General features: G+C 61.0%; 3 protein-coding genes across 9 annotated transcripts in view; 1 reads left to right on the plus strand and 2 right to left on the minus strand.

The window, feature by feature from the left end:
* TNRC6A (trinucleotide repeat containing adaptor 6A) overlaps positions 1 to 6703 on the plus strand; it is a 51604-nt gene extending 44901 nt beyond the window's left edge. For 4 of the 7 annotated variants that reach the window (XM_059716622.1, XM_059716626.1, XM_059716624.1 and 1 more), the window contains 8 exons: positions 195 to 326; positions 1331 to 1489; positions 1852 to 1992; positions 2432 to 2539; positions 3146 to 3367; positions 4167 to 4237; positions 4389 to 4528; positions 4745 to 6703. In XM_059716622.1, the coding sequence (XP_059572605.1) occupies positions 195 to 326; positions 1331 to 1489; positions 1852 to 1992; positions 2432 to 2539; positions 3146 to 3367; positions 4167 to 4237; positions 4389 to 4528; positions 4745 to 5120 (1349 nt within the window). In that variant the 3' untranslated portion in view covers positions 5121 to 6703. The remainder of the gene's footprint in view (positions 1 to 194; positions 327 to 1330; positions 1490 to 1851; positions 1993 to 2431; positions 2540 to 3145; positions 3368 to 4166; positions 4238 to 4388; positions 4529 to 4744) is intronic. The other 3 variants (XM_059716623.1, XM_059716627.1, XM_059716628.1) reach the window with 1 other exon arrangement.
* Positions 6704 to 7493: 790 nt separating this feature from the next.
* LOC102560936 (collagen alpha-1(III) chain) lies at positions 7494 to 17798 on the minus strand. The gene is made up of 11 exons (XM_059716631.1): positions 17463 to 17798; positions 15638 to 15757; positions 13167 to 15551; positions 12548 to 12660; positions 12358 to 12455; positions 12027 to 12175; positions 10414 to 10576; positions 10107 to 10298; positions 8534 to 8758; positions 7877 to 8030; positions 7494 to 7656 (listed from the first exon to the last, which is right to left on the minus strand). The coding sequence occupies exons 1-11, from the start codon at positions 17515 to 17517 to the stop codon at positions 7582 to 7584; spliced, it is 3729 nt and encodes a 1242-aa protein (XP_059572614.1). The 5' UTR covers positions 17518 to 17798; the 3' UTR covers positions 7494 to 7581.
* Positions 17799 to 19512: 1714 nt separating this feature from the next.
* NDUFAB1 (NADH:ubiquinone oxidoreductase subunit AB1) lies at positions 19513 to 22436 on the minus strand. The gene is made up of 5 exons (XM_059716633.1): positions 22293 to 22436; positions 22015 to 22137; positions 21395 to 21482; positions 20177 to 20281; positions 19513 to 19671 (listed from the first exon to the last, which is right to left on the minus strand). The coding sequence occupies exons 1-4, from the start codon at positions 22419 to 22421 to the stop codon at positions 20190 to 20192; spliced, it is 432 nt and encodes a 143-aa protein (XP_059572616.1). The 5' UTR covers positions 22422 to 22436; the 3' UTR covers positions 19513 to 19671; positions 20177 to 20189.
* Between the last annotated feature and the right edge of the window lie 85 nt (positions 22437 to 22521).

The raw sequence follows: 22521 nt of genomic DNA on the forward strand, positions 1-22521 counted from the left end.
ATGTCTGTAGTAAGAGTTCGCTGTGTTCAGCGCTGTTAGGTACCTTAAATAAAACACAGTGAATTGGAAGCATGAAATGAGCAGAGCAGAGCAGAGCAATGTGATTTTTAAAAGGTAGTCAGGGAAACGGTGGCTGTGGGCAGGAAAAAAGCACCTGGTCTGGTCTCTCTTTCACAAGCAATCTGTATTTCTAGGAATGAATTCAAACTTGAATGTAAACATGGATATGAGCAGTATTAAAGAGCCACAGTCACGACTGAGGAAATGGACTACAGTGGACAGCATTTCTGTGAACACATCACTAGATCAAAACTCCAGCAAACATGGTATGTTGTACAGCACGTGACACGTAGCAGCTTGCCGTTTGTCTGTGTGTATATTCGATTTCCATTCGCTGTCTTTGGTGTTTATAGATGGTCCTTTACTAGCGTTGCCATTCGTTTTGTTGACCAAATTTTTCTTTAATTCTCTGCGCTAGATATATTTCATACTGCAACTTGCTGTATATTTTTGGCACCAGTCTGTAGTCTTCTACCATATGTTTTTACTTTGAAGCTATTTTGTAATGAGATGGGCAGAACTTGTTAAACATCCTTGAAACCAGACAAAAGCAAGTTGTTAGAACGTGGTCTTTGTGACTAATTCCTGCCATAACCTGAAACAGAGCACCTTTTTTATCTTTAAAACAAAATATCTGGGTGCTTTGACTTGTTAAAATATTAAATTAATCTTGGTCTCTTGTAGACTAACTGTTTTATAATAGATGGATATAAAAGCATAAGCTTTAACATCTCATCATTTAATGTCTGGTTTATGAATCTCTACATTATAAAAGCACAGACCGTTTGTCAAAGTTGGAAAAATAGGATTACTATATCCAGTGTGGCAGAATAAGCAGGGAGCCCCAGAATGTGAATTGTATAGTTGACTCTCTCCTGGCGTTTCAGCTACTTGAAGTCGCATCTGATTAAAACTTGGCAATCTGCATGAACAACTTTTGTTCTAAAGATAGTTGTAAGCGTCTCCAGTGGCCTCTTGTTGCAGTTTAGACCAGGGGTTGCTTAGTTATATTTTTAGATTTGGCAGCTGCTTTAAGTCCGCGAAAAGGGCTTGCTGCCTGAAGCATTTCACTGAGTTACGGCACTGCCCTTGCTTGTTCTCAGGGTCATCTAGCTGTCAGTGCCGGAAGGTCTTTTGTAGGGATCACAAGTCAACAGAGACAATCGGGAGTGAAGACCTTACCCACTGGGCTTTGTAGACGGCTGCGTGTGGTACAGATGTTGCGTAGGCAGCGGAGGGGCATATCTGACCGTTCTGTTTCTTTTAACAGGTGCTATTTCAAGTGGTTTCAGGCTGGAGGAGTCTCCCTTTGTTCCATACGACTTTATGAACAGCAGTAATTCACCAGCCAGTCCTCCGGGATCTATTGGGGACGGCTGGCCACGTGCCAAATCGCCTAATGGCTCTAGCAGTGTTAACTGGCCACCAGGTGAACTTGAGTAGCATTCTGATTTTCTTTTTTGTGCCCTGCTTCCAGGTTCTGCGGTACTGCTCACGCGCTCCTTTGCTCATAACAAGTAAACACCTGTTAGGTCAGAGCTGCAAGAGGGTGTTGAGGTCCCTGGCTTCACTCCTTCCTTGTTGCACATAAATAATCTTCCCATCCTTGGAAATTCTGCCCTAGCAGCGGGGGGGCTGAGAAGTAGGAGTGAGGAGAATAAAGTGGGGAAAGAAGGGGTGTTGGGTTGTAGGCCGTGACTAGGAGTTTGTAAGGCTTGGGGAGGGGCTCTTCTGTAAGAGGGCCGCTAACCCGGCATTCTGACTCTCGGCTTCTCTCCGTCTCGTCCCTAGAGTTTCGTCCTGGCGAGCCATGGAAAGGTTATCCAAACATCGACCCTGAAACTGACCCTTACGTCACTCCTGGCAGTGTCATAAACAATCTGTCAATTAATACTGTGCGGGAAGTTGACCACCTCAGGGACAGGAACAGTGGTACGTGTCAGCATTCGTTTGCTAATAGCCACCCACGGATCATCATCCATTCGGCTGAAGACGGTTTGCTGCTTTCCGTTGCTTGTTTAACATTGATGGCGTGGGGGGGTTTGCAGCTAAAAGGCTCTTCCTGGGGTTGGGTGGTTTCTGGGTGCAGTGTCGCCATATGCGGAGCTTGCTGGCGTGTAATGAGAATGCGTAGCAGCAGCGCGTGTTCAGCACGGTCCCTGTGTGTAGTGGTTTTGAAGACTGGTGAAACAACGTGGCAGCATTGCCACGCGTGACCGTAGCAAGCAGTGGCTTGAGGGCTGAGGTGAATGGAGGGGTTTCTAGTCTGGGCCCATTAAGACCCACAGCCTAGACGTGCGATTCATGCCTTTAGTACCCAGTGCAGGGCAGTGGGTTACCCTCTCTGTAACTTGCGCTCTTCTTTCAATAGGGTCATCCTCATCTTTGAACACCACGCTGCCTTCAACTAGTGCCTGGTCATCCATTCGTGCCTCCAACTACAATGTTTCCCTCAGCAGTACAGCACAAAGCACTTCAGGTAGCGCCTGTTTGCCTGACACAGCGCTCGCGACAAGGCACTGCACGTTCGTTAAAAGCAGTGCTAACCGTTTCCCCTCGGTGGTAGCTGTAGTCATTTCCAAGGTGGTTCATCCTAGTGCAGGTTGCTAAACTGTGTAGTTTTGGTGAGCCTTCACACTCCTTTCCTAGAGTTCCAATGTGCATCTGTCCAAATGGATTCGAGTCAGTTGGGAGGATGCATGTGTTCAGTTGCTACCGGGGGAACAGTCGTCTGTCGGTTACTTGGGTGACAGATGCTTGGAAGAAGCGGCAGCACCTCTGTAACCACGTTGGTAGCTCCTGTCTTCAATGCACAGTGAGGGAAGACTACCCAAAATAACAGAAACAACTTGCATTACCCTGTGTAAAGATCCAAGAGATGGGGATTAGAAAGCAGTTCTGAGGTTCCTGCTTTCCCTTCAAATGTGTTACAGGTTCCTACAGCATCTCCAATTCCCCAAGCACCATGTCTCTGTAGATGGTAGTGCCGCAGCTCCACTGTGCTGCTGGTTTCGGACCTGTTTGTTGCAAGGTGGCAGTAACAGAAATGATGCAGCTATCATCACTCTCTTTGTCTTTCTTTTAGTAGCCAGAAACAGTGATTCCAAATCAACGTGGTCTCCTGGATCAGTCACTAACACCTCTCTGGCTCATGAGCTGTGGAAGGTCCCTTTGCCACCTAAAAGCATCACTGCTCCATCCCGCCCACCACCGGGGCTGACAGGCCAGAAACCACCTTTGTCCACATGGGATAACTCCCTACGTTTGGGTGGAGGATGGGGAAATTCTGATGCCAGATATACCCCTGGTAAGTGTTAAACTAGGCAATCTCTTCTGTGTGCGCAGGTGAGACATGGTTGTGGTTATCACTCTGTCGGGCTCATGCTGCCAAAGATTAGAGCCAGCCTGTGTTGTTGCTTGTTTTGTTTTTTTAACCGCATTTCTAGGGATTTTTCTAATGACCGAAGTGGATTCTTTTCCTTTTGAGTTTGCTACACGTAGCAGTAACGTGAACCGAGCTCAGTGTTCGTTCTGGCCATAGTGTTAGCTGAGAGAGGTATTTAGCCATGTTAGTCTGAAGTCAGAAGGGAGGGAGGCTAGATACGCCCCTTCCTAGCGTTAGCTTCCACCTCTTCCTAGGCTCGAGCAGGCTGCTTGCCACTGCTGGATCTGGAGATCCTGGTTCTGCCGACTTTCCCAAAAGAGCCAAGTGGATTTTGGAAGTGTAGTGTCTCTTCCAACGAATGTAGGAGCGGTTCTGAACTCATGACAGGAGGCAAGAATGGAGACACACGGGTTTCATTTTATTTTAAATGGTTTCTAAGACCAGTTACAGTTAAATAACAACAGCACGTAGCTACCGATCACCTCAAGCCACCCAAGCACGTCAAAGTAAATGGACGAAGAGTTAAGGACACTAAATGTTATGCCAGGCCCACACACATGCTTGCTCAGCAGTTTGACCTACAAGAGGGGAAGGTCTGGGCTTCCTCGCGTTTTCCTGCGCTCTTAACCGTTTCTGCTAGCGAGGATGTAGCTTTCTACACTCCTGCGCTATGTACTTATTAGCATGGTGGGGTATTTACTACTTGTTTTCCCTTGTTTAGGTTCAAGCTGGGGTGAGAGCAGCTCAGGGAGAATAACAAATTGGCTTGTTCTGAAAAACCTTACACCTCAGGTAAGCACGATGGAGACGTGGGTATTGAATGCGCTGTACTGGAAGTGCAGCCCTGGGACGGACGATAGGTGGCACTGTCACCCTCGAGCACGTCTTACATGCAGCCCTCGCTTTGTGTAAGCTGCTGACGTCTCGTGTGTTTGCTCCTCAGATCGATGGCTCAACCCTGCGTACCCTGTGCATGCAGCACGGTCCACTAATAACATTCCACCTTAACCTCCCACATGGTAATGCTTTGGTCCGTTACAGTTCAAAAGAAGAGGTAGTGAAGGCACAAAAATCTCTGCACATGTAAGTGTGGGTCGGAATTGCAAGTGGCAGTCGATGCGCTCGCTGGTTGGCCGAGTGCCGCACGGGGAGGGCGTAGGGAGCTCCTCGGGGTCCAGGATGGATGCGCGGGGGGATTCCTCCTTAGCTGCGGAGGCATTCCCAGCACCAGTCAGCGCAGGTGCAGCAAGAGGGGCTCCCTCCCCCTGCTCAACCTCCCTTTTCTCCCTTTCTCTGCAGGTGTGTATTAGGGAACACTACTATTCTTGCTGAGTTTGCCAGTGAAGAGGAGATTAGTCGCTTCTTTGCACAAGGCCAGTCTCTGACTCCTTCTCCTGGCTGGCAATCTCTTGGATCCAGCCAGAACCGACTCGGATCCATTGACAGTTCCCATTCGTTCTCAAACCGTAATGATCTAAATCACTGGAATGGTGCTGGGCTGTCGGGAACTAGCAGTGGAGACCTTCATGGCACTTCACTCTGGGGGAGCTCCAACTATTCCACAAGCCTGTGGGGCACCCCGAGCAGCAGTGACACCCGGGGAATTAGCAGCCCATCCCCCATCAACGCTTTCCTTCCTGTTGACCACCTCGGTGGAGGTGGAGAGTCCATGTAACCATTTACTTTTTCAGCTAATAAACTGTGACCTCAAGATGTAACAAAGCAGCACTAATTTGGACTTTTCACCTACAGCAAGGGGGTCACCTGTGGAAACAGTTACTTTCTGCACATTTTCCACTTTGTTTTAGCCCAAAACATATCAGTTTGAATACTTGAATCATGCAGGCCAATAGTATAATGTGAAAAAAGTATATATTTACACTTCCAGATAGTGCTATCCATATAAAACTGCTTGGAATGAGCTCATTTGTGTATAGTCATCATGTTTATTCTTTGAATTCCATTTTTTTTCTTTTTTTCTTTTTTTTTTGCATTTTGCTGATGATGTTGGAGTATGAGCTTTTTAACTTTGCACTGAATGATGTTCTCTCTGTCTAATCGGCAATATCGGGGAGGCAGCAGTTCACGTGTAAATGTTTACTCAAGGATGTTCTTAAAAACAGTGTGCGCTCCCTACTATGCCTTGATGTATGCCTACCTTATTGTGGTATTGTGGCGTTTCAAGAACAAGTTCTGATACTGACTTAGGATTATGAATGAAAGTATTGCACCAGTTTTTTTCATGTGTAAAACTAAAGAATTTAGCTCTACAGTTTAAAAAACTGTGGCCACAGCTGTGACTTGCAACCCAGCCTGCCAGCCAGGGGGGTCCTGCACTTTCAATAGGCTTTCAATTTTGTTTTGGGGGCGCCCGTGGCGGGGCCCCCTTGTTTACAGAATATTTTGTTTTTGTTTTTGAGAGAGATGTTTACTCTTCCATCATTTAAAAAATTTTTAAAAAGACAAAAAAAATTGAGAATGAAAAAGATGCTTTCTATCTCTGGGAATAACGAACAGTGTTTGGCCATGTCCTTTTGTTTTCTATTCCTGTCTCCTAAATCAAAGAGCATGGCTCTCAGGAAAACCAGTTCCCCAGTAAAAACTCCTTGTAGTTTCTTATAGGAAAAAAAAACTCAACTTTTAGCACTGATACTACTTATTGCTCTGTAAGACTTTTCTCTGCCAAAAAATCGCTTCAAGCTGGAGTTTGACACACTGCTTTCTGACGCTGTCTTTTTATTAGTGAGTGGTGGTGGTTTGCTAATAATCTGTAGTTATACAATTTTTTTGTAATCCCATCGAGTGGCTCCGTTTCTGCTCTTGTGACTGTGTTAACGTTTAACTGTCGTACCTTAAAGCCGATCTGAGTAACTATGCATACTGTAACCAAGTTATTGGGCTTACAGAATTGTTTGTTGTATAAAAAGTTTTAAATGTTTAAAGAGTTCTCGCAACTACTTTCTTGCAAAAGTAACGAGTTACATCTTTTTGCCACAAATGGTATTATTATATGATGCTTGCTTGGTCGAAGACTGAGAGACTAGGCAAGGGTAAAAAAAATTTTAACAGTGCAGAAATCGCCATCATTTCATTGCCTTGATTCTAACTGTTTGTGTCCTAAGATGCAAAAGAAGTCAGTGGCTTTTAACTGTTTACAAATAGAATGTGATTGTAAAATGTACAGTTTGGTTGTGTTTGAATTATGAGGTTTCTCCAGATATTAATAAATCATGACGTTTCTGGCTGCTCAGCATATAACTGTCTATTTTTTGTGATTTTTATTTGTAGGCTGTTTTCTATACTATGAAAATATCACGATGATGCTATTTGCTGTGTGTTCCCATAGTCTGGTTTTCTTTTATTCTGGCGCATTAATTTTTAAGAGGTAACCCTGCATTTTTATCGTCAGAGATCTCCCTCTGCGCCCGCTCGGAGATGAGATTCTAAGCTTAGGAAACTGCAGCTTGCTTTTCCTTCCCCTCTTCTTGTGTGAGCACCTTCAGGATGGCGTTGTCCTAGCCCCTGCCGTACTTCGCAAGCCCTCGCTTTCATCTGCCCCCACCATCTGTGCCCGGCTAGATCCTCGACAGGACACTTGCAAATGAGGAGAGCATTTTGGAAAATAAAAGTTTAATACTTAAAAATGTCCTGGTGTTTAAAATGTATACCTCATTGACATGAATCACGATGAACAATGCAGCAGTGCGGAATTTGTATTTCAATCTTCACAGTGGCTTAGCTTGTTCTGAAATGGCTGTAGGGCAGACCATCTATGTACATAGTATGACGCGACGTTCAGAAACTCGTAAAGACTTTTCTTTGCAACCCGCCAGGTGTAAGTCGTTAACTCTGTCGGATGCCAGCGTTGTATGTCGCTCGACACTTCTCTGTAACTCCTTTACTGCTAACGATGCTGTCCCAAACCAAAGCTGGCTTCCAAAGTCCGGTCTGAAATCACGTCGAAAAGTTTAGCTGATAATCTTCAGGACTCCTGCACTGAGTAAAACTGACATCATACCTGCATTGATTGTATTGTCCAAGTGTTTGAGATTCCTTCACCGAGCTTGTTATGTGAAAATAAAACGTGGTTGGTTTCAAAAGCTGAACGGAGTTGCCTGTGGTGCGTCGGCTGCCGTCTAGGCCGTCCAGCTCCTTTCCAGATTGACCAGCTCCATGCCCTCGCAGTAGGAGTGGGGCCGCCGGGCTTTGTGCTGTGGGGAAAACGGGGTCACCTGTTAGCGACGGGCGAGTTGTACTTACCCCAACGCCCCTTCCCCCATGTCCAAATGCGAGTGTCTGAGGGGCAAAGAGGCGGCCCGCCCCGCTCAGTTTGCCCTCTGCCCCGCAGCACACGGGCACGCGACCGGTGAGTATGTGCACGTCACGAGTAGGGGGCCGTGGCTGCCAGAGGAGCGCGGGCGTCCTGCTTACCGGCCGCTGTCGAGAAAGCTGGTGCAGGAGGGGAAACGGCGTCCACTGGATGGGCTCCATGGGCCAGCTGGACACAGAAATGTCGCTGGCTTTCCCCGAGTCGATCATGGGGTCGTTCATGCTGCTGGAACTCGTTTCCCAGTCGTAGTGGAAACTGGGAGGCAAGACAAGGGTTGGGAGCAAGAACCAGCCTCCCCTTCGCCTTCCTCTCTCAACTGCTGCCTGGCCCCTGCTCCCCCGCACCGGCTCGTGCAGTGTTCGTGGGGTGCAGCCCTCGGAGGGGCTCGAACGGGGAAGGGCAGGGGCCCGACGCGGCTACCCCGCCTGCTCTCAACCCCAGCAGGAGACGAGGCCCTTCCAGACCCATTTCAAAGCGGCCTTCGGGCTGGCGGGGCCCCGGGCTGCCCTGTTTCCTGCTGCAGGGAGATGCCACAGAGGACGCAGGCTGCTCCCTGGCCTCCGGGGCTGGGGACGGGCCAAGTTGCTCTTTCCACCGCTCTGTTTGGAAAGCAGCAATAACAGCGGAAAGTTTGTTGGAGCCAGCTGGCCTCTTCCCTAACCGGGCGCATGCTGTCCTGCCCCGCACGGCCCCAGGCCTAGGGCAAGGAGGGTCCCAGTCCCAAGCCCCTGGCCGCAGCACCCGGCGTCCTGGATTACCTGGGCTGGCAGGCGGCGCGGAGGGGCGGCGTGGGCTGCAGCTTGCAGCTGTCGGCGAGCAGGGAGTCGTCCTTGCAGCTGCAGCAGCCGTTGTCCAGCACCTGCAGGTGCAGCACCTCCTCGGAGGGGCAGAAGGCCGGGTTGTCCAAGGAGTTGGCGGAGGCCAGCCAGGACTGCGACCAGTACTGGGCCGAGACGTCGTCCAGCCGGCAGAACCGCCTGTAGCTGAGAGCGGAGGGCGAGCGGGTCCCGGGGGGCCGTGGTCTCAGGGCTGGCGCTAAGGCGGTCATCGTGCCAGCGCGGGCCCAGGGACGTGCTAATGGCAGCACCCCCAGGATGCTCTGACCCATGCCAGGGGCAATGCAGGGCCTCTGCCCGGCTGGCATTGGCACGGGCGATGCCAGGCTCTGCACCCTCTGCCCCTTGCTCACAGCTGGAGCACGCGGGGTGCAGCTACGGGCGTCCTGTCCAGGCTGCCCCAGGCCACGCCGGGCTCGGTGCCGGCGTGCATCTGAGCTACGAAACAAGCCTGGGGCGTGGGCACCCGGACTGCGATGCACCCCCTGCCCGGGCATCCCACCTCACTCCCCACCTGCGGCCCTTCCCCCTCCCGCGCGCCAGCCCTGATTCCTCGGGGCCGGACATCCGTGGCCGTGGCCTGTCCCTCGAAGGAAGCCCTGGGGATATCGCGCCCGCGCAGGCAGGAAGCGCGGCTGCTGCCAAGGCGCTGAGTGCACAACCCCACCCTCCTCGCACCGTGCGCCGACCTTCGGGGCAGGCGGAGGAGGGAGCCGGGCCTGACGCCCGTGCCGAGGAGCAGGGAGGGAGCCCGGGATGAAGGGCTGGGAGCGAGGGGTGCTGGCCGGGCAGGGGGCTGCGGTCTTGGGTGCGAGGCACAGCACCGGTGGCATGCGGGGCAGGGCAGGCTCTCGGGTTGTGCGGCCTTCGGAGCCCAGCGCATGTCTGCCCAGGCCTGGGGGGCTCAGTGCTGCCCCCAGGGCGGTAGCTGGGAGCAGGCTGGGCCTGGCCCCCAGCCCCGCAGGTGCTCGAGCCCCGTCTTCCTGCCCCTCCCCTGGCTCCAGCCCAGGGCAGCCGCTATCAGCCCCTGCAGCCTGTTGACCTTGGCCCCGCTCCAGCTGGCCCAGCCCGGCGGCGTCAGCAGGGCTAGCCCCCCTCGAGGATGACAGCCCCAAGCCCCCCGCCCCGGCCTGCCACCCCCCAGCACAACAGCCACGGTGCGGCGCAGGGAGCCGCGTGCAGGGTGGTGCTGACCCGGGCGGGGGCCGCACGTGCTGGGGCCACTGCAGGATGCAGCCGCGCAGGCGACGCCTGGCTCTGGGCCGCGGGCATCGGAGCGGGAGGCGCAGGCAGCGATCGTGCCGCTGCTCAGGTTTTGTCTAGAGCTCCGCGTGCAGCTCCGAGCGCTGCGGTTTCAACAGGCGCGGAGCAGCGAGCGGGGTCCAGAGGCGGCGTGTGCTGCCCTTCAGCCCCTGCCGCTGGGCACGCGGCGCCGCGTGCAGACGCGACAGACGCACAGCCTCTCCCCCCGTGCCCGCCGGTCACGCCAGCTCACCTGCTCTTGGTCTGGTCGACCTTGGCCTCCAGCAGCAGGGTCTTGACACGCCGGATGACCAGGCCGGCGATGACGGCGCCCACCAGCGCCACGCTGAGCAGCACCCCGCAGGCTGCGCCCAGCAGCCCCTGGTGCGTCACCTTGTAGTCGCAGCGCAGCCCCATGAACCAGTAGTCGCTGCCCACCGGGCACCTGCAGCACCGGGCGCGTGGGTCAGGTGCCACCGCTGCCCTGGGAGCTGTCTGCAGCCCGGGGGGTGCCAGTGCCGCCGCCTCCCCCCAGCCCCGTGCCCGGGGCCCACACTCACTGGCACACGGGCTCGCGGCCCCGGGGGTGCGTGCAGATGCCGTGGTTCTTGCAGTAGTCGCGGTGGCACACGGATGTGCAGCTGGCGTTCCCGTCTCCGCGGCCGACGCACTCGAACCCGGCCGGGCACGCGAAGAGCAGGGTGCAGGGGTCCAGCCGGGTCTCTGCGGGCAGGGCAGGCGCGTGGTGGGGTCAGGCTGGCCGCCCACCTCTCCCCGCCTCGCCTCGCCGTAGCAGGAGACTAAGGAGGCCAGGCCTGGTCGGGTTAGGAGCGAGAGGCACGAAGCAGGGCTGCCAGCGTGCTCCCTGGGGAAGTCGCTGGGGATTTATGGACATTGCCTCTCCCCGGACAAGGACAAGGGGCACGACACGACACTAGGACCGGGTCGTGAAAGCTGCAAGGAGGAGCGTCCCACGGGGCTGCTGCATGCACTACAGCCCAGGCTTCGTGCCACAACCCTCGGCCGACGCGAAGGCTGCACGCGACGCACGAACGAGGCCCTTTATTCACAAGCAGCATCGCGGCGGGCGAGGAGCTGCCGTCAGCCCCCGCGGACGAGCGCGGAGCCAGAGCCGGAGCCGGTCAGCTGCGATGAGACACGCTAGTAAAACGGCCCGGGGGAGCGGGGCGTAACCCGAGCGCAGCCCCACAGCCGGCAGATCTACAGCGTAGTGGCACTGCTAGACAACTTGCTCGCCAGATGCTTCTCAATGCAAAAAGCCCCAAAAACAGACCAAAAAACCCCCTCAGACTGGAAAGCACAAGCACCCCGAAGTCCTGGGTTTTACAAGCCCCTTCGCAACGACGGAGCCGGATGCTGCTGGTAACGAAGAAGGGTGTTTGTACCCGGCAGCCTGCACAGAACCATTTTTCCAACTCTCGATTTGGTCGACTAAAAGATAATCACCTCTCGCTACCCGAAGAGCCGCGTCTGCCCGTGTCCCTGGACCGCCGCGGCTACAACCAACACCCCGCTAGTAACGCGCCGAAGACCAGGAAAGCAGCCCGCCTTGATGAGGGACTTAATGAGCAAATCAAGTAATTGGGACCCCAGCCTCCAGAGTGGCGCCCTGCCTCTACAGCACAGTGAACAAATTCCCACGGTACGGCCACATGCTCCGGTCGTGGCACCTCTACAGCCAGGGACCGATCCCTGGGACTGACCCGAGAGCATCAGCTTCGCGCTCTGCGCTACGCCACGCCACGCGCCCAAACTGCACGAGCAACTCATATGGGACGGTTTGCACCACACGTGGGGAGACACGTCATCCCCAAACAGGGCGGCTTTTGCCCTGGAAGATCAACAGCGCGCCAGCGGCTCGGTCTAGCACCACGTCCTGAGGATGGTTTTCAAAGAGGCCACGTCGCTGGAGCCGTGTTTGTCACCCTCGCGGCCGCTTACAATACAGGCAACCCCTGCGGGCTGCTCCTCCTGCCCCGGCGCAGAGCCGCACCGTGCAGCGCTGACACCAACCCTGCTTGAACACAGACTTGACCGGATGGGCAGCGAAGCAAACGGAGGCCTGCCCGGATCCCCGATGCTGGAGCCAGCCGGACTGCGGACGGGGCGGCTACGGGCCTGGGGCCGAGGCCGAGCTGCAGCAGGGACTCACCGAGCACGGCGCCACGTAGCACGCTGGCGTTGGCGAAGCGCAGGCCGGACTGCACGGTCAGGTTGAGCAGGGCTCCCACGCCGGGCGCCGGCCAGCGCCCCCGCTCCAGCACAAACAGGGCGTCGAACTCCAGCACCGCGCCGCCCGGCCTGGGGGGAGAGCGTAGCCGGGCGGGACGGTCAGCCACAGCCCCGGGCACAGGCGCATGCACCAGCTGGACAGCTGCAAGCTGGAGACGCGACCCCAGGCCACACCGGGAGCAGGGCACGCGGCCGTGGTACCGCCAGCACGGCGTCATCGCAGCCACGCGTAGCCCAGCGGCAGAGCTCACCAGGGCTGCAGCTCCGAGCGGGGCCGTGGCTGCTCCCGTCCGATCCTCTTCACTTCCAGGCGCTGGAAGCCCGGCACGGCGGCGAAGAGAGGGGCGACCTGCGCAGCAGACCCAGAAGGGCCACGTGAGAGGAGAGCAGGGGGCTGCGGACCCCGGCGCCCCCAGGTCAGGCCCGTGCCTGAGGCCTCACCGTCTCGTTGAAGCTCCGCACCAGGCCCTGGTGCTCCCACGACGCCGGGTCCTGGAGCGCCGGGACCGGCTCCATCTCCAGCACCAGCTCGCAGGGGACACGGAGGACGTGCACTGCGGACGAGGGGCCCGGGGACACGATCACGGCTCACACCCGAGCACCCCCCAGCCCTGCCCCACCGGCTCCGAGCCATCCCTAGAGCCACGGGGCTGCAGGGGGGTCACGGCTAGTCCGAGCCCCACTTGAGGCAGGACCAGCCCCGTCCAAACCAGCCCAGGCAAACCCTGGCACAACCCCGGGTGGGAGCCCAGAGCCGCACGTGCTGCTCCCCATGAGCCCTGCCCGGCGCCGCGGTTCAGCTCCTGGAAGCCGGCCGCGGTCGCGGGTGCACCCCCGGGGCTGCCACCCTCCGGGGCCACGCAGCCAGACCCTGCCCTGGGTTGGTGCCCACGGGGGACAGGGTCACCCCATGATCCGCACCAACCCAGAGGTGCCTGAGGAGCCCACGGGGCTGGGGCTGCCATCCGGGCACTGGGCGGGAGATGCCCGCGGTGATTTGCACCCATGAGCCCCTACCCCAGCTGCGCCCTCGATGGGGAGCCCCCACCCCAGGACTCACCTTTGAGGAGCGGGGGCTGGTCCTCCACCACGAAGACGCGCTGGGCCGTGCCGTGGCCATCCCTGCCGGGTCCAGGTGGAGCCGGGGCCTCGGTCACGCCGGCCGGGCCAGGTCTCGCAGCTGGCGTAGCGTCCCCGAGGCGGGTGCCGGCACCAGGAGCTGCCGTCCCGGTGCTGCTCACAGGCTGGGCAAGGTGCAGGCCCCACGTCCGGGGTACGCTGCCTGTGGCTGCCGGATGTGGCAGGGACCCGGTGCTCTCGGCGGTCGATGCCAGCTTGGGGATGGGACGCCTGGGCCTGGGCTGAGCCCCTGGGGTGCTGCTGCTGCCCGGGAGGGTCTGCGCCACGCTGCTGGGGGGCGCAGGCTCCGTGGCGGGGCTGGACGGCCTCGGCGTGGTGCCCGTGAGCCCAGACGACAGCTCCAGCGCCGGCCTCGCCGTCTCTCTGCTCCAGCTCCGCGAGGCCAAGGGGGATGCAGCCATGGCAGTGCCCGCGGTCGCCGCGCTCGGAGACGGAGACGAGCTGAGCGTGGAGGGTCCCGGGGCAGGCGGGGACCCGGGCAGGCCCCTCTCCGAGGCGGATGTGGGGCTCCCACGTGGCTCCGGGGCAGCAGGCGGGAAGGAGCCCTGGGGAGCACTGGCCCGTGGGGTGCCAGGGTCGGGGGGCAGCGCCGCGGTGGTGCGAGGGGTCCGTGGATGTGCCGTCTCCTGATGCAGTGTCGCCGTGATGCCCACGTCCCCGTCCCCATCGGTGGCCCGCGGCGACGGCAGCGCAGGAGCGGCACGGGGAGCACTGGAGACGGGTCGCAGGGCGGACGTGGCCACACCGTGGCTCCCCCCTGCGCCAGGTCCTTGCGGGTCCTGGGTCACTGGCCGCGAGGTGAGAGCCGGGGGGTCTGTCGATAGCGACGCCAGGCCCCTGGGCGGCGTGGACGCCTCGGGCTCTTTGCTGCGGTCACTCGGGGTCATGGTCTCCGGTCCGGGCACTGCAGTCCGGTCTGTGGCTGGCTGGGCCACGCTGGCCCCCGGGCCCCCGCCTTTCCAAGACCAGCCAGACGTAGAGGCCGGGGTGTCACTTGCCAGCTCCGTCCGTGCCGGGGCAGGGCTGGGGCGAGAGTCCCGGGTGCTGGGGAGCGCGTCAGGCGCCAGCGTGAGGGGTCCGCGGGGCAGGGGCGAGCGGGGCGCTGGCGCCGGCGCCGCGGGGGTGGTGGACGGCTCCAGGGCACCGCTGGAGACACGCGGGGGCCCGTCTGGGGACGCTGTGGTGAAGGGCTCCGTCCACAGCTCTGCTGCGGTGCTCCCGTCTGCTCGTGTCCTGGGGTAGGGGGAGAAGCCCCTGCTTTCAGGGCGTCCCTCCACACCGTGGGGCCCAGGACTCTCGGCACCAAGCTCCCCCAGCGGCCCCGTCCCGGACGCCTGGGTTCCCAGGGGTGCTCCTTGCTGGGCGCTGGTCCCCTGCACCCTGGGCATGGAACGGGCTGTCAGCAACACGGGCTCCGTCCCACCGCTGTCGGTGGCCGGCGTCAGGGTCTCGCCCGTCTCCGTGGCCGGCAGAGCCACGCTGGTGGCTCCCTGCACTGCCTGCGGGGCCCGAGGCTTGTGGCTGCCCCCGGGCGTCTGTCCGTCTGCCGCAGCCTGGGCCGGGGTGCGGGGCGCCGGCTCGGTCTGCTCCCGCGTCGGGGGCCCGGGGCTCGGGGCCTGGGTGCGGTCCAGCCCCGTCGTGTCCGCCGCTTCGGGCTGGGCCAGCCCCTGCCTCCACGCCTCTCCTGTGGGGCGCCGCGGCTGGTCAGCCCCGGCGTGAGGCCACGGCACGAGGCTGGGCCCGGGCGCCAGGCTGCTGACCAGCCTCCCGGTGTCCTGGCCGGCCGTGGCTGGCGGCTCCGGGCTGTGGCCGGTCTGCAGCGCTCCCGGCGGGGGACCCTGCGTGCCCCAGGCCTGCGGGGCTGCGGCGGTGCTGGACGAGGCCCGCTCCCACGAGGCGCCGGCGGCAGACTGGGGAGACGCTGTGGGCAGCCGTGAACCCTCAGTGCTGCCGTCCTGCTCCAGCCTGGTGCCTCCCCCGGGAGCGGGCCCTGCTGCCCAGGACGGTGGCCCCAGGGAGGGCGGGAGGCTGCTGGCCTCTCCCACGCTGCGTCCGTCCGGAGAGGCCGACGGCCACACGCGCTCGGGGCTGGCCGTGTCCGGTGCTGGACGCCCTTCTGCTTGCCCTCTCCCGCCCGGCCAGGCCAGCTGGGGTCCGGCGCTGGGGAGAGGGGGCCTGGTGCTGAGGCTGCTCTCCACGCTGTCCGGTGCTCCCGAGGGGTGTCGGGGCGGCACCGCGGGGGCAGAGAGCACGTCCAGGCCCAGCGTCCCCGCGGCCTCCTGCAGCCGCTCCGGGGAGGACAGAGCTGCAGGGAGAAAGGCAGGGAGGGGCGGTCACGGGGGCAGAGTCGTGGCCCTCCCCAGCGCCAGCCGCCCCGGGCCGAGCCATTACCTGTCTGGCAGCGCTCCCCCGTCCAGGTCCCGGGGCAGGTGCAGGTCAGCGTGGATCCCACCACGGAGCAGGTGCCGCCGTTGGCGCAGGGGCCCACGTGGGTGCATTGATCCACGGCCGCTGGGGAGAGACGGGGAGAGCACAACTCGGGCATCGCACAGGGCCCTGCCGCCTGGGGATGGGGCACGAGCGGCTCGCGGTGCCACCCAGCGCTGTCCCTGGTGGGCTGCAGCTGCCAGCCGGCCGAGGGGGCCCTGGGCAATGCTGAGCATCTCTCCCTTCCCTGCAGCGCTGCAGCAGCTCGCCCGACTAACGGCACCGAGGGTCGGGGGTGAGAGCCCGGACCCCTGCCCTAGGCCGGCGATGCAGACAAGGTTCTGCACCCGAGCACGGTGTGACTGCAGCTGCGTGTGTGTGCGTGTGCATATGTGTGTGCACATCTATCAACACATGCACACAGGTGAACACGCATGCAACCCCGGGGAACACGCAACATGTGCTGATGGGGGGGCGGCTGCCAGTCACTGCCCCCGGGCCCACCAGCCGGGCCCATCCCTGCCCGCAGCCGAGCCGAGCCGAGCCGCAGGGAGACGGGACAAAGCCACGCAGGCCGCGGCCACCGGCACGGAGCAGCGTTGCCATGGCAATGGCCTGTCTCCCGGGCACGTGGCGGGGATGGGCGGGCGGCGAGCGGGACCGTGAGCCATGCACACGCGGGCCCCGCGATGCACCGGGCCAGGCCCTGCCTCTGCAGCACGGAGGGGCGGTTGCCGGGCTCGGGGCCGTCGGAGCCGCTCCGGCAACGCTGCCTCACCCCGAACGGCCCCCGGCTCAGGCGCCCCACCCCTTCGCCAGGGCCAGCCTGGTCCCTGGGCTCCAGGGTCAGCTCGGCCCGAGGTCCTGGCCCCGCGCCGGCCTCGCCCTGCTCGGGCGCCCGGGGTTTGGCTCCAGGGGCGCCGAGCGGGGGCACCCGGCCCCGCACAGCCTCCCACGACGGCAGGACCGGGGCCCCGGCCGTGCTCGTCAGCCTCGGGCCCGGGGGGTTCAGCCGTGCCAGGCGCTGGAGCACGTCTGGCTCCGTGTCCGGAGCAGCTTCACGTGTCGCGGCCTGCGCCGCCCCCGGCTCTGCCTCCCGCCCGCGGGCAGCCCCCGCCGCAGCCCAAGTCGCCTGGGACTTGAACCCTTGGCAGAGTCAGGTTTCACCAGGAGCCATTTCCTGCGAAAGGAAGAGCTGGGGCCTGATGGAAACCCCAGCTGGAAACCCCCGCCCGCCCGCCCGCCCGCCGAGCCCCGAGCCCGGCTCCCCGCGCACGCCGGACGGCCTGACCCGCCGGGCTGCCGCGGCGCTGACCCCTGCCCTCACCTTGGGGCTGGTTTGTGCGGCCCGGGCAGCGCCCCAAGTGCCCACGGAGCGGTCACAGGCGCCGTTCACGTGCACCACGCGCACACGGGGGCACGCGCCAGGCCAGCAGCGTCCCCGGGGGTGCCCGGAGCAGCCACACAGGATCGCCGCCCCGTCCTGCCAGGCAGCCGGTGCCCGGCGCTGCCCGGAGCGGGACGTGGCTGGAAGGGAGCCTGGACAGCGGCTCCGGCTGGGCCGGGCCGGGCAGGGCAGGAGAGCGGGGGGCTGCGTGGAGGGGCGCGGGGCAGGGCAGGGCCGGCCTGGACGCTGTCGCTGTGTCCCGGTGCGCCCCGCCGGGCTGGGCTCGGGCTGCGGGGATGGGGCGGCCCCGGCCCGGCTCGCCTGCCAGGCGCCGCGCTGGGGCACGGGCACGGGCACGGGCAGGGATGCGGGGCCGGGGGCGGGGGCGGGGGCGGCTCTTACCGGCGAGGGCGAGGGCGAGCAGCGGCAGGAGGCGGGCGGCGCTGCGTGGGCCCATGGTGCGGTGCGGTGCGGTGCGGTGCGGTGCGGCTGCCCGGGCGGAGGCGGCGGCGGCGGCGGCGCCGGGGCCGCAGGATCCGCGTCTCGGCTCGTCCCGCCCCCGGGCGGTGCCGGCTGCGCGGGAGCCCGGAGCCGCCCCCGGCCCCGAGCCCGAGCCCGAGCCCGGGACGCGCGGCGGCGGCGGGGGGCGGGCGGGCGGGCGGGCGGAGCCGAGCAGCCGGGGCTGCGGCGGGGCGAGGGGTGCCCGCCCGAGGCGTGTCCGCGCGGAGCGGCAGCCGGGGGGGGTGCCCCGCTGGGGCCGGGGGTGGCACTAGGGCATCTCCCGCTTTCTGGCCCAGGAGCACGCACGGCAGCGGGAGACGGCGCCGGTCCAGGTGTCCCTGCCCGTCCGGCTGCTCCAGGCAGGCAGCCCTGCGAGACGGACAGAGCTGCAGCAAGAGCGCGGCTCGCGGCCCGCACAGCCGGGCTCCGCGCCGCGGGCTCTCGCTAAGCAAGCTGTGAAAACAAAACACCTACACGGCCCCCGGGAGCCCACGCCGAGCCTCCGAGCTTGGTTTCCATCCTCCTATCACACTGGTTGTCAGAGGAAAACACATCAGGGACTGACGCTTTCTTGGCTCCGCGCCTGGCGCTGCCCCTGCGAGATGGAAGCGTATCTGGGCTCCGGGGAAGTTGTGCAGCGTCCAGAAACAACTTTCGTTGCAGGCCGGAGAGATTGAAACAAGCCCCTCAGGCTGAGTAGCAGCGGTTACGGTCCCGGGCGGCAGTCGCCCCCTTCACTTTCTGCCTGGAAAGTCGGAGCGGTTCCAAGGGAGAGCGCTTATTTCCCAACTTGCGTTCGCTAACAGGACGGGGCCAAAGGATGGAAAAGCAACCGATGTATCAGAAAGGGCAGACGAGGCACGGGGGAAAAGCGTCACTCGAAGCCGTGCAGGGCACGAACCCTTCAGGGAGCCGATTTAAGGTGCGTTGTACAGACGGCGCTGGATTCCCTCCCTCCCTGGCACTACATGTAACGGAGAGGGACGAACCCAGCGCGCATTTGGTGCCAACAGCCCCTGACCCAGTTTAGGACATATTCGTTAGCCCAGTGGGTTCTCTACACCATTCATACCAGATTTAGGAGATGCTTTTGACACCTAGACCAGGAGGTCGGGAGCTGGACAAGGCCGGGTGAAGGAAACGTTACCAGGACCTATTCACCCTCCTGTGCTGATTTGGGGGGAGACAGAGGGAGTCTGGACGTAGCTCTGCGCATCCGGACGAGGGACACTTCAGCGCCGAGCGCAGGATACGCCAGCTTCACCTCACCCTGGGAAGCGGGCTCGGCGCTGCCTGTGCAGGACGACTGCCTCGGGGCTCCGGCGGCACAAGACAGGCGGGTTCGCGGCGTCTGGGGTCTGCACAGAAGCAACCTGCGAGTAGGTCGGAGGGGCTGCCAGGCTCGGCCCAGCAAGGCTCCCCACACTGGGACGGCGGGTACCAGTCCTCAGAGTTGCTATGGCCGTGCTCCCCAAAACACACCCTCGCTACAGGAGTTATTTCTCTAGCAACTTGAGCCATTTGGCCCTTGGTTTCCACCCATTAGCCCTCAGTGACAGCAGCGGGGAACTCCATCTCCACGTGCTTGCCAGATGTTTGAGCAGGGACTAAAGGCAATAGGATGGGATTTCGACATCAATCCCAAACCGCAACGCTAAAGCACCTGCAGCCAAAGGCACAGGACTACAACCGAGCCAGAACACAAAGCTGTGAGCTCAAACCCATGCCAACACGATGGGCACAGAGCAATCCCGACCCCAGACGAGAGTAAGTATGGCACGGCCTAACACTCACCTCCGAGGAAGAGCCAGAACTTCTTCCTGCAGGCACCTACTTAATGTAGCCGAATGACTGAAAACTAAGGGTAGCGCTGGGGACTTAACGCACTGAAAATAATGACATGGGACCGGTGGCACGAAGGGATCCTAGCACAGAACCATCGACACAGCCGTGGTATTACATATTTATTTTTGAAAGGCCAACACATCGACAGCTTTAAATACAACGTCCAACAGAACGATTCCGATGAAAGCAGCCACGGTACCGAAATGTGCGCTTACATTCGTACACCTGCTGGCATCATCCCAGTGCTCGTGCCAGAAGAGGTTTCCTGTTAAAAAAGAAATCCACAGGTTGCTTTTCTGCGCTCAAGTCACTTGGGCGAGACAAAACGTGCAGCAGACTGGAAGCGACTAGCTGTTCTCCTGAACATGGGCCTCTCACAGGTCTAGGGGAGCAGGGAGCCAGAGGCGGGACCCAAGACCTGGTACAACTCCACCGCGCCCCGTCCCTCACGCTGACCTGCCTGACCACGCAACCTGCCGGGACACGGGGACGTTATGGCCTATTCAGCCCTGGCACGTCTGCTGGGACGCTCAAAGCTCCCAAGGATGCTGGTATTTGTTCCGGGTGGGACCAAGTCAACGAGCTCAGTTCCGCCAGACCGGGCCGCACTCTGCCTCAAACACCTGGGCCTGCCCCCCAGGAGGCTTTCCAGCGCCTCGGGAGTCACACCGTCGTACTGAAGGGTAGGTCCCGACAGAAGCAGGCATGTCTTATATCGATTTCCGGCCTCCCAGCTGTTACCTGTTCCTCGCGTAAGGATATCTACCTACCAGACAGATGTCTTTATTCGTATACGTCCTTCCGATCCGCAATGTAGTCTACGATCTCTTGTGGACACCATAGCTTTTCTGCTTCTGCATCAGGAATTTCAAACCCTGGAAGGGAACGCACACACTCGATCTAAAGCAGGAACAGCAGCAAGGCAGCTATCAAACAAATGCTGGTGCCCATGACGTGGCTCGAATGCAGGGGTGGGCGCTCTGTAGCATAAAGCGAGATTGGACACCTCGCTACTAGGCTGCAACATCTTGCCCAGAAGCAGCAAATTATGCGAGGCACGAGGAAAACCTGGTGCGGTTGGGGCTGGGGCTGGCTGCAGAGCTGCACTGAGAGTGTGTGCCTCCTCGAGCAAAACCAAAGCATCTGGTGCACTCCCCAAGTTCTCACCCAGCCTGGCGTGCAACCGCTGGGACAGGACAAGGCGGTCTGGGGAATTACAGACGAACTAGTGCTTGAAGTGCCAGTGGTCTGACGTGCCCTAGCAAGCGCGGTCAGCATTTACCACGTGCAGGACGCTCGAGGCGTGAGCCAGCCGCCAGAACAGGCTCTGGAGAGCTGCTCTCCTGCGTCCCGTCCTTCTGGGGGCAAGCGAACTCCCCGCCAGATGGGAGCACTACACTACACTACATACTTCTGCTCAGTCTGTCTTCAATTAAAGCTGTCCCAAAAACCCCACCTATATTCTCTCTTCTTTGCTATTGTAAATGTTTAGAATTTCCAGTCAATGAATGCCAGAGCTGATTAGCTCGGCATTTAATTAAACCAACGTTAACAATCACGTGATCTTACAGAAACAGAAGAACTAAGGTTTTGTTTGCAGGAGTCAACTCTGGGATCAAATAAATAAGCACGTGGAGGGTGGGGAGCATCGTGACCTAGGAGAGCAGCTGTGCAGGAGGGCCCCTCACGGGACCAGGGGCATAGACTACTAGAGGGTAAATTCAGGTTGGGCACAAGGGAAAACGTCGTCTCCGTCGGGGCCACCGGAGTCTGGAGCGCGCTCCCAGCGGGGCAGAGCCGTCGCCCGCCCTCCCTGGCGGCGTTCGAGACGAGGCTGGACGGGGCCTCGCCGAGCGCATCCGAGCCCAACGCTTCCTGCCCGCGGCAGGGGACCGGCTCGACGACCGTACGGGCCCCGCCCGGCTCCGTGACTCGGAAAAGAAAACCCCGCACCGGTAAGGAGAGCTCGGGCTGCGCGCGCAACGTACCAAACTCGTCCTCCATGGCCATGATTATCTCCACTTGGTCCAAACTGTCCAAGCCCAAATCTTTCATGAAGTGGGAATCAGCCGTTAGCTGCAAGAAGAAGCGAAGGCAAGGACAGACCGGTCAGATGCACCGTGCCAACACCAAGGGAGGGGAAGGCAAAGCAGCAGCGGGGGTGATCCAGTTTCTCGGTGCAGCTCGAGCGGGGGAAGCGCGCGTCCCACAGCAGGACTGGGAGAGCCTGGCCTCTCACCCGGGCAGACGATAGACAGCAGCTTCCGTCTAACCCCTCAGAGCTGGCGCTGCGCGCTATCTACACTGCCCCCACTTCCACCTCGTGACAACAACCATTGTTCCAGCCGCCGGCAGATGGGACGCGCATCTGACAAGCGGCCGTTTGCTGAAACCTTTCCAGACGAAGGGAAGAAAGCGTCTCTGTCCCTTGAGCTGCTCGGAAGAAACACAAGTTTCCTGTTTCCTGACAGCTCCTACCGGCTGCTTTACTTCGTTAGATCCCGGCGGCCTCCACCCGGTCGTTACTCGGCGGCGGCGGCGGCGCTGCCCCCCCCCGCCCCCCCCGGACGGGCTGCACACCAGGCCGCGGCCCGAGCCCAGCGCTCACCTTTTCGGGATCGATCTTGTCGTAGAGCTTCAGGACGTACAGCACGCGGTCCTTGATCCCCTGCAGCGTGAGGGGCGGCAGGTCCGAGTACCGCCGGCGCGGCTGCAGCCACGGCCCGCACACCTGCCAACACACACGGGACAGAGGCTCTCGTCAACCCGCGGCCGCGGCGCCGGGAGGCGGGAGCGCCCGACCCCGGGCACCGCCGTGACCCCGGCCCGGGGACGCCCGCGTCCCGGGCAATGCGGCCGGCCGGCCGGCCGGGCGGGCGGGCCCACCTGCGGGAGCGGGAGCGGGAGCGGCGCGTGGCGGGGCGCGGCGGGGCAGGGGCGGGCACAGGCCCCGGGGCGGGCGGGCAGGCGCGGCAGGAGGCGGCGGAGGCCGGCCGAGAGGACACGCGCCGCCATGTTGCTCCGCTGCCCAGCGTGCGCCGCGCGCCCCGCCCACATATCCCGGCGGGCCCCGCGCGGGGAGGGAGCGGAGGGGGCGGGGCAGCAGCGCCCCCTG

Source organism: Alligator mississippiensis, chromosome 13 (genome assembly GCF_030867095.1).
Source record: "Alligator mississippiensis isolate rAllMis1 chromosome 13, rAllMis1, whole genome shotgun sequence".
NCBI classification, from domain to species: Eukaryota; Metazoa; Chordata; order Crocodylia; family Alligatoridae; genus Alligator; species Alligator mississippiensis.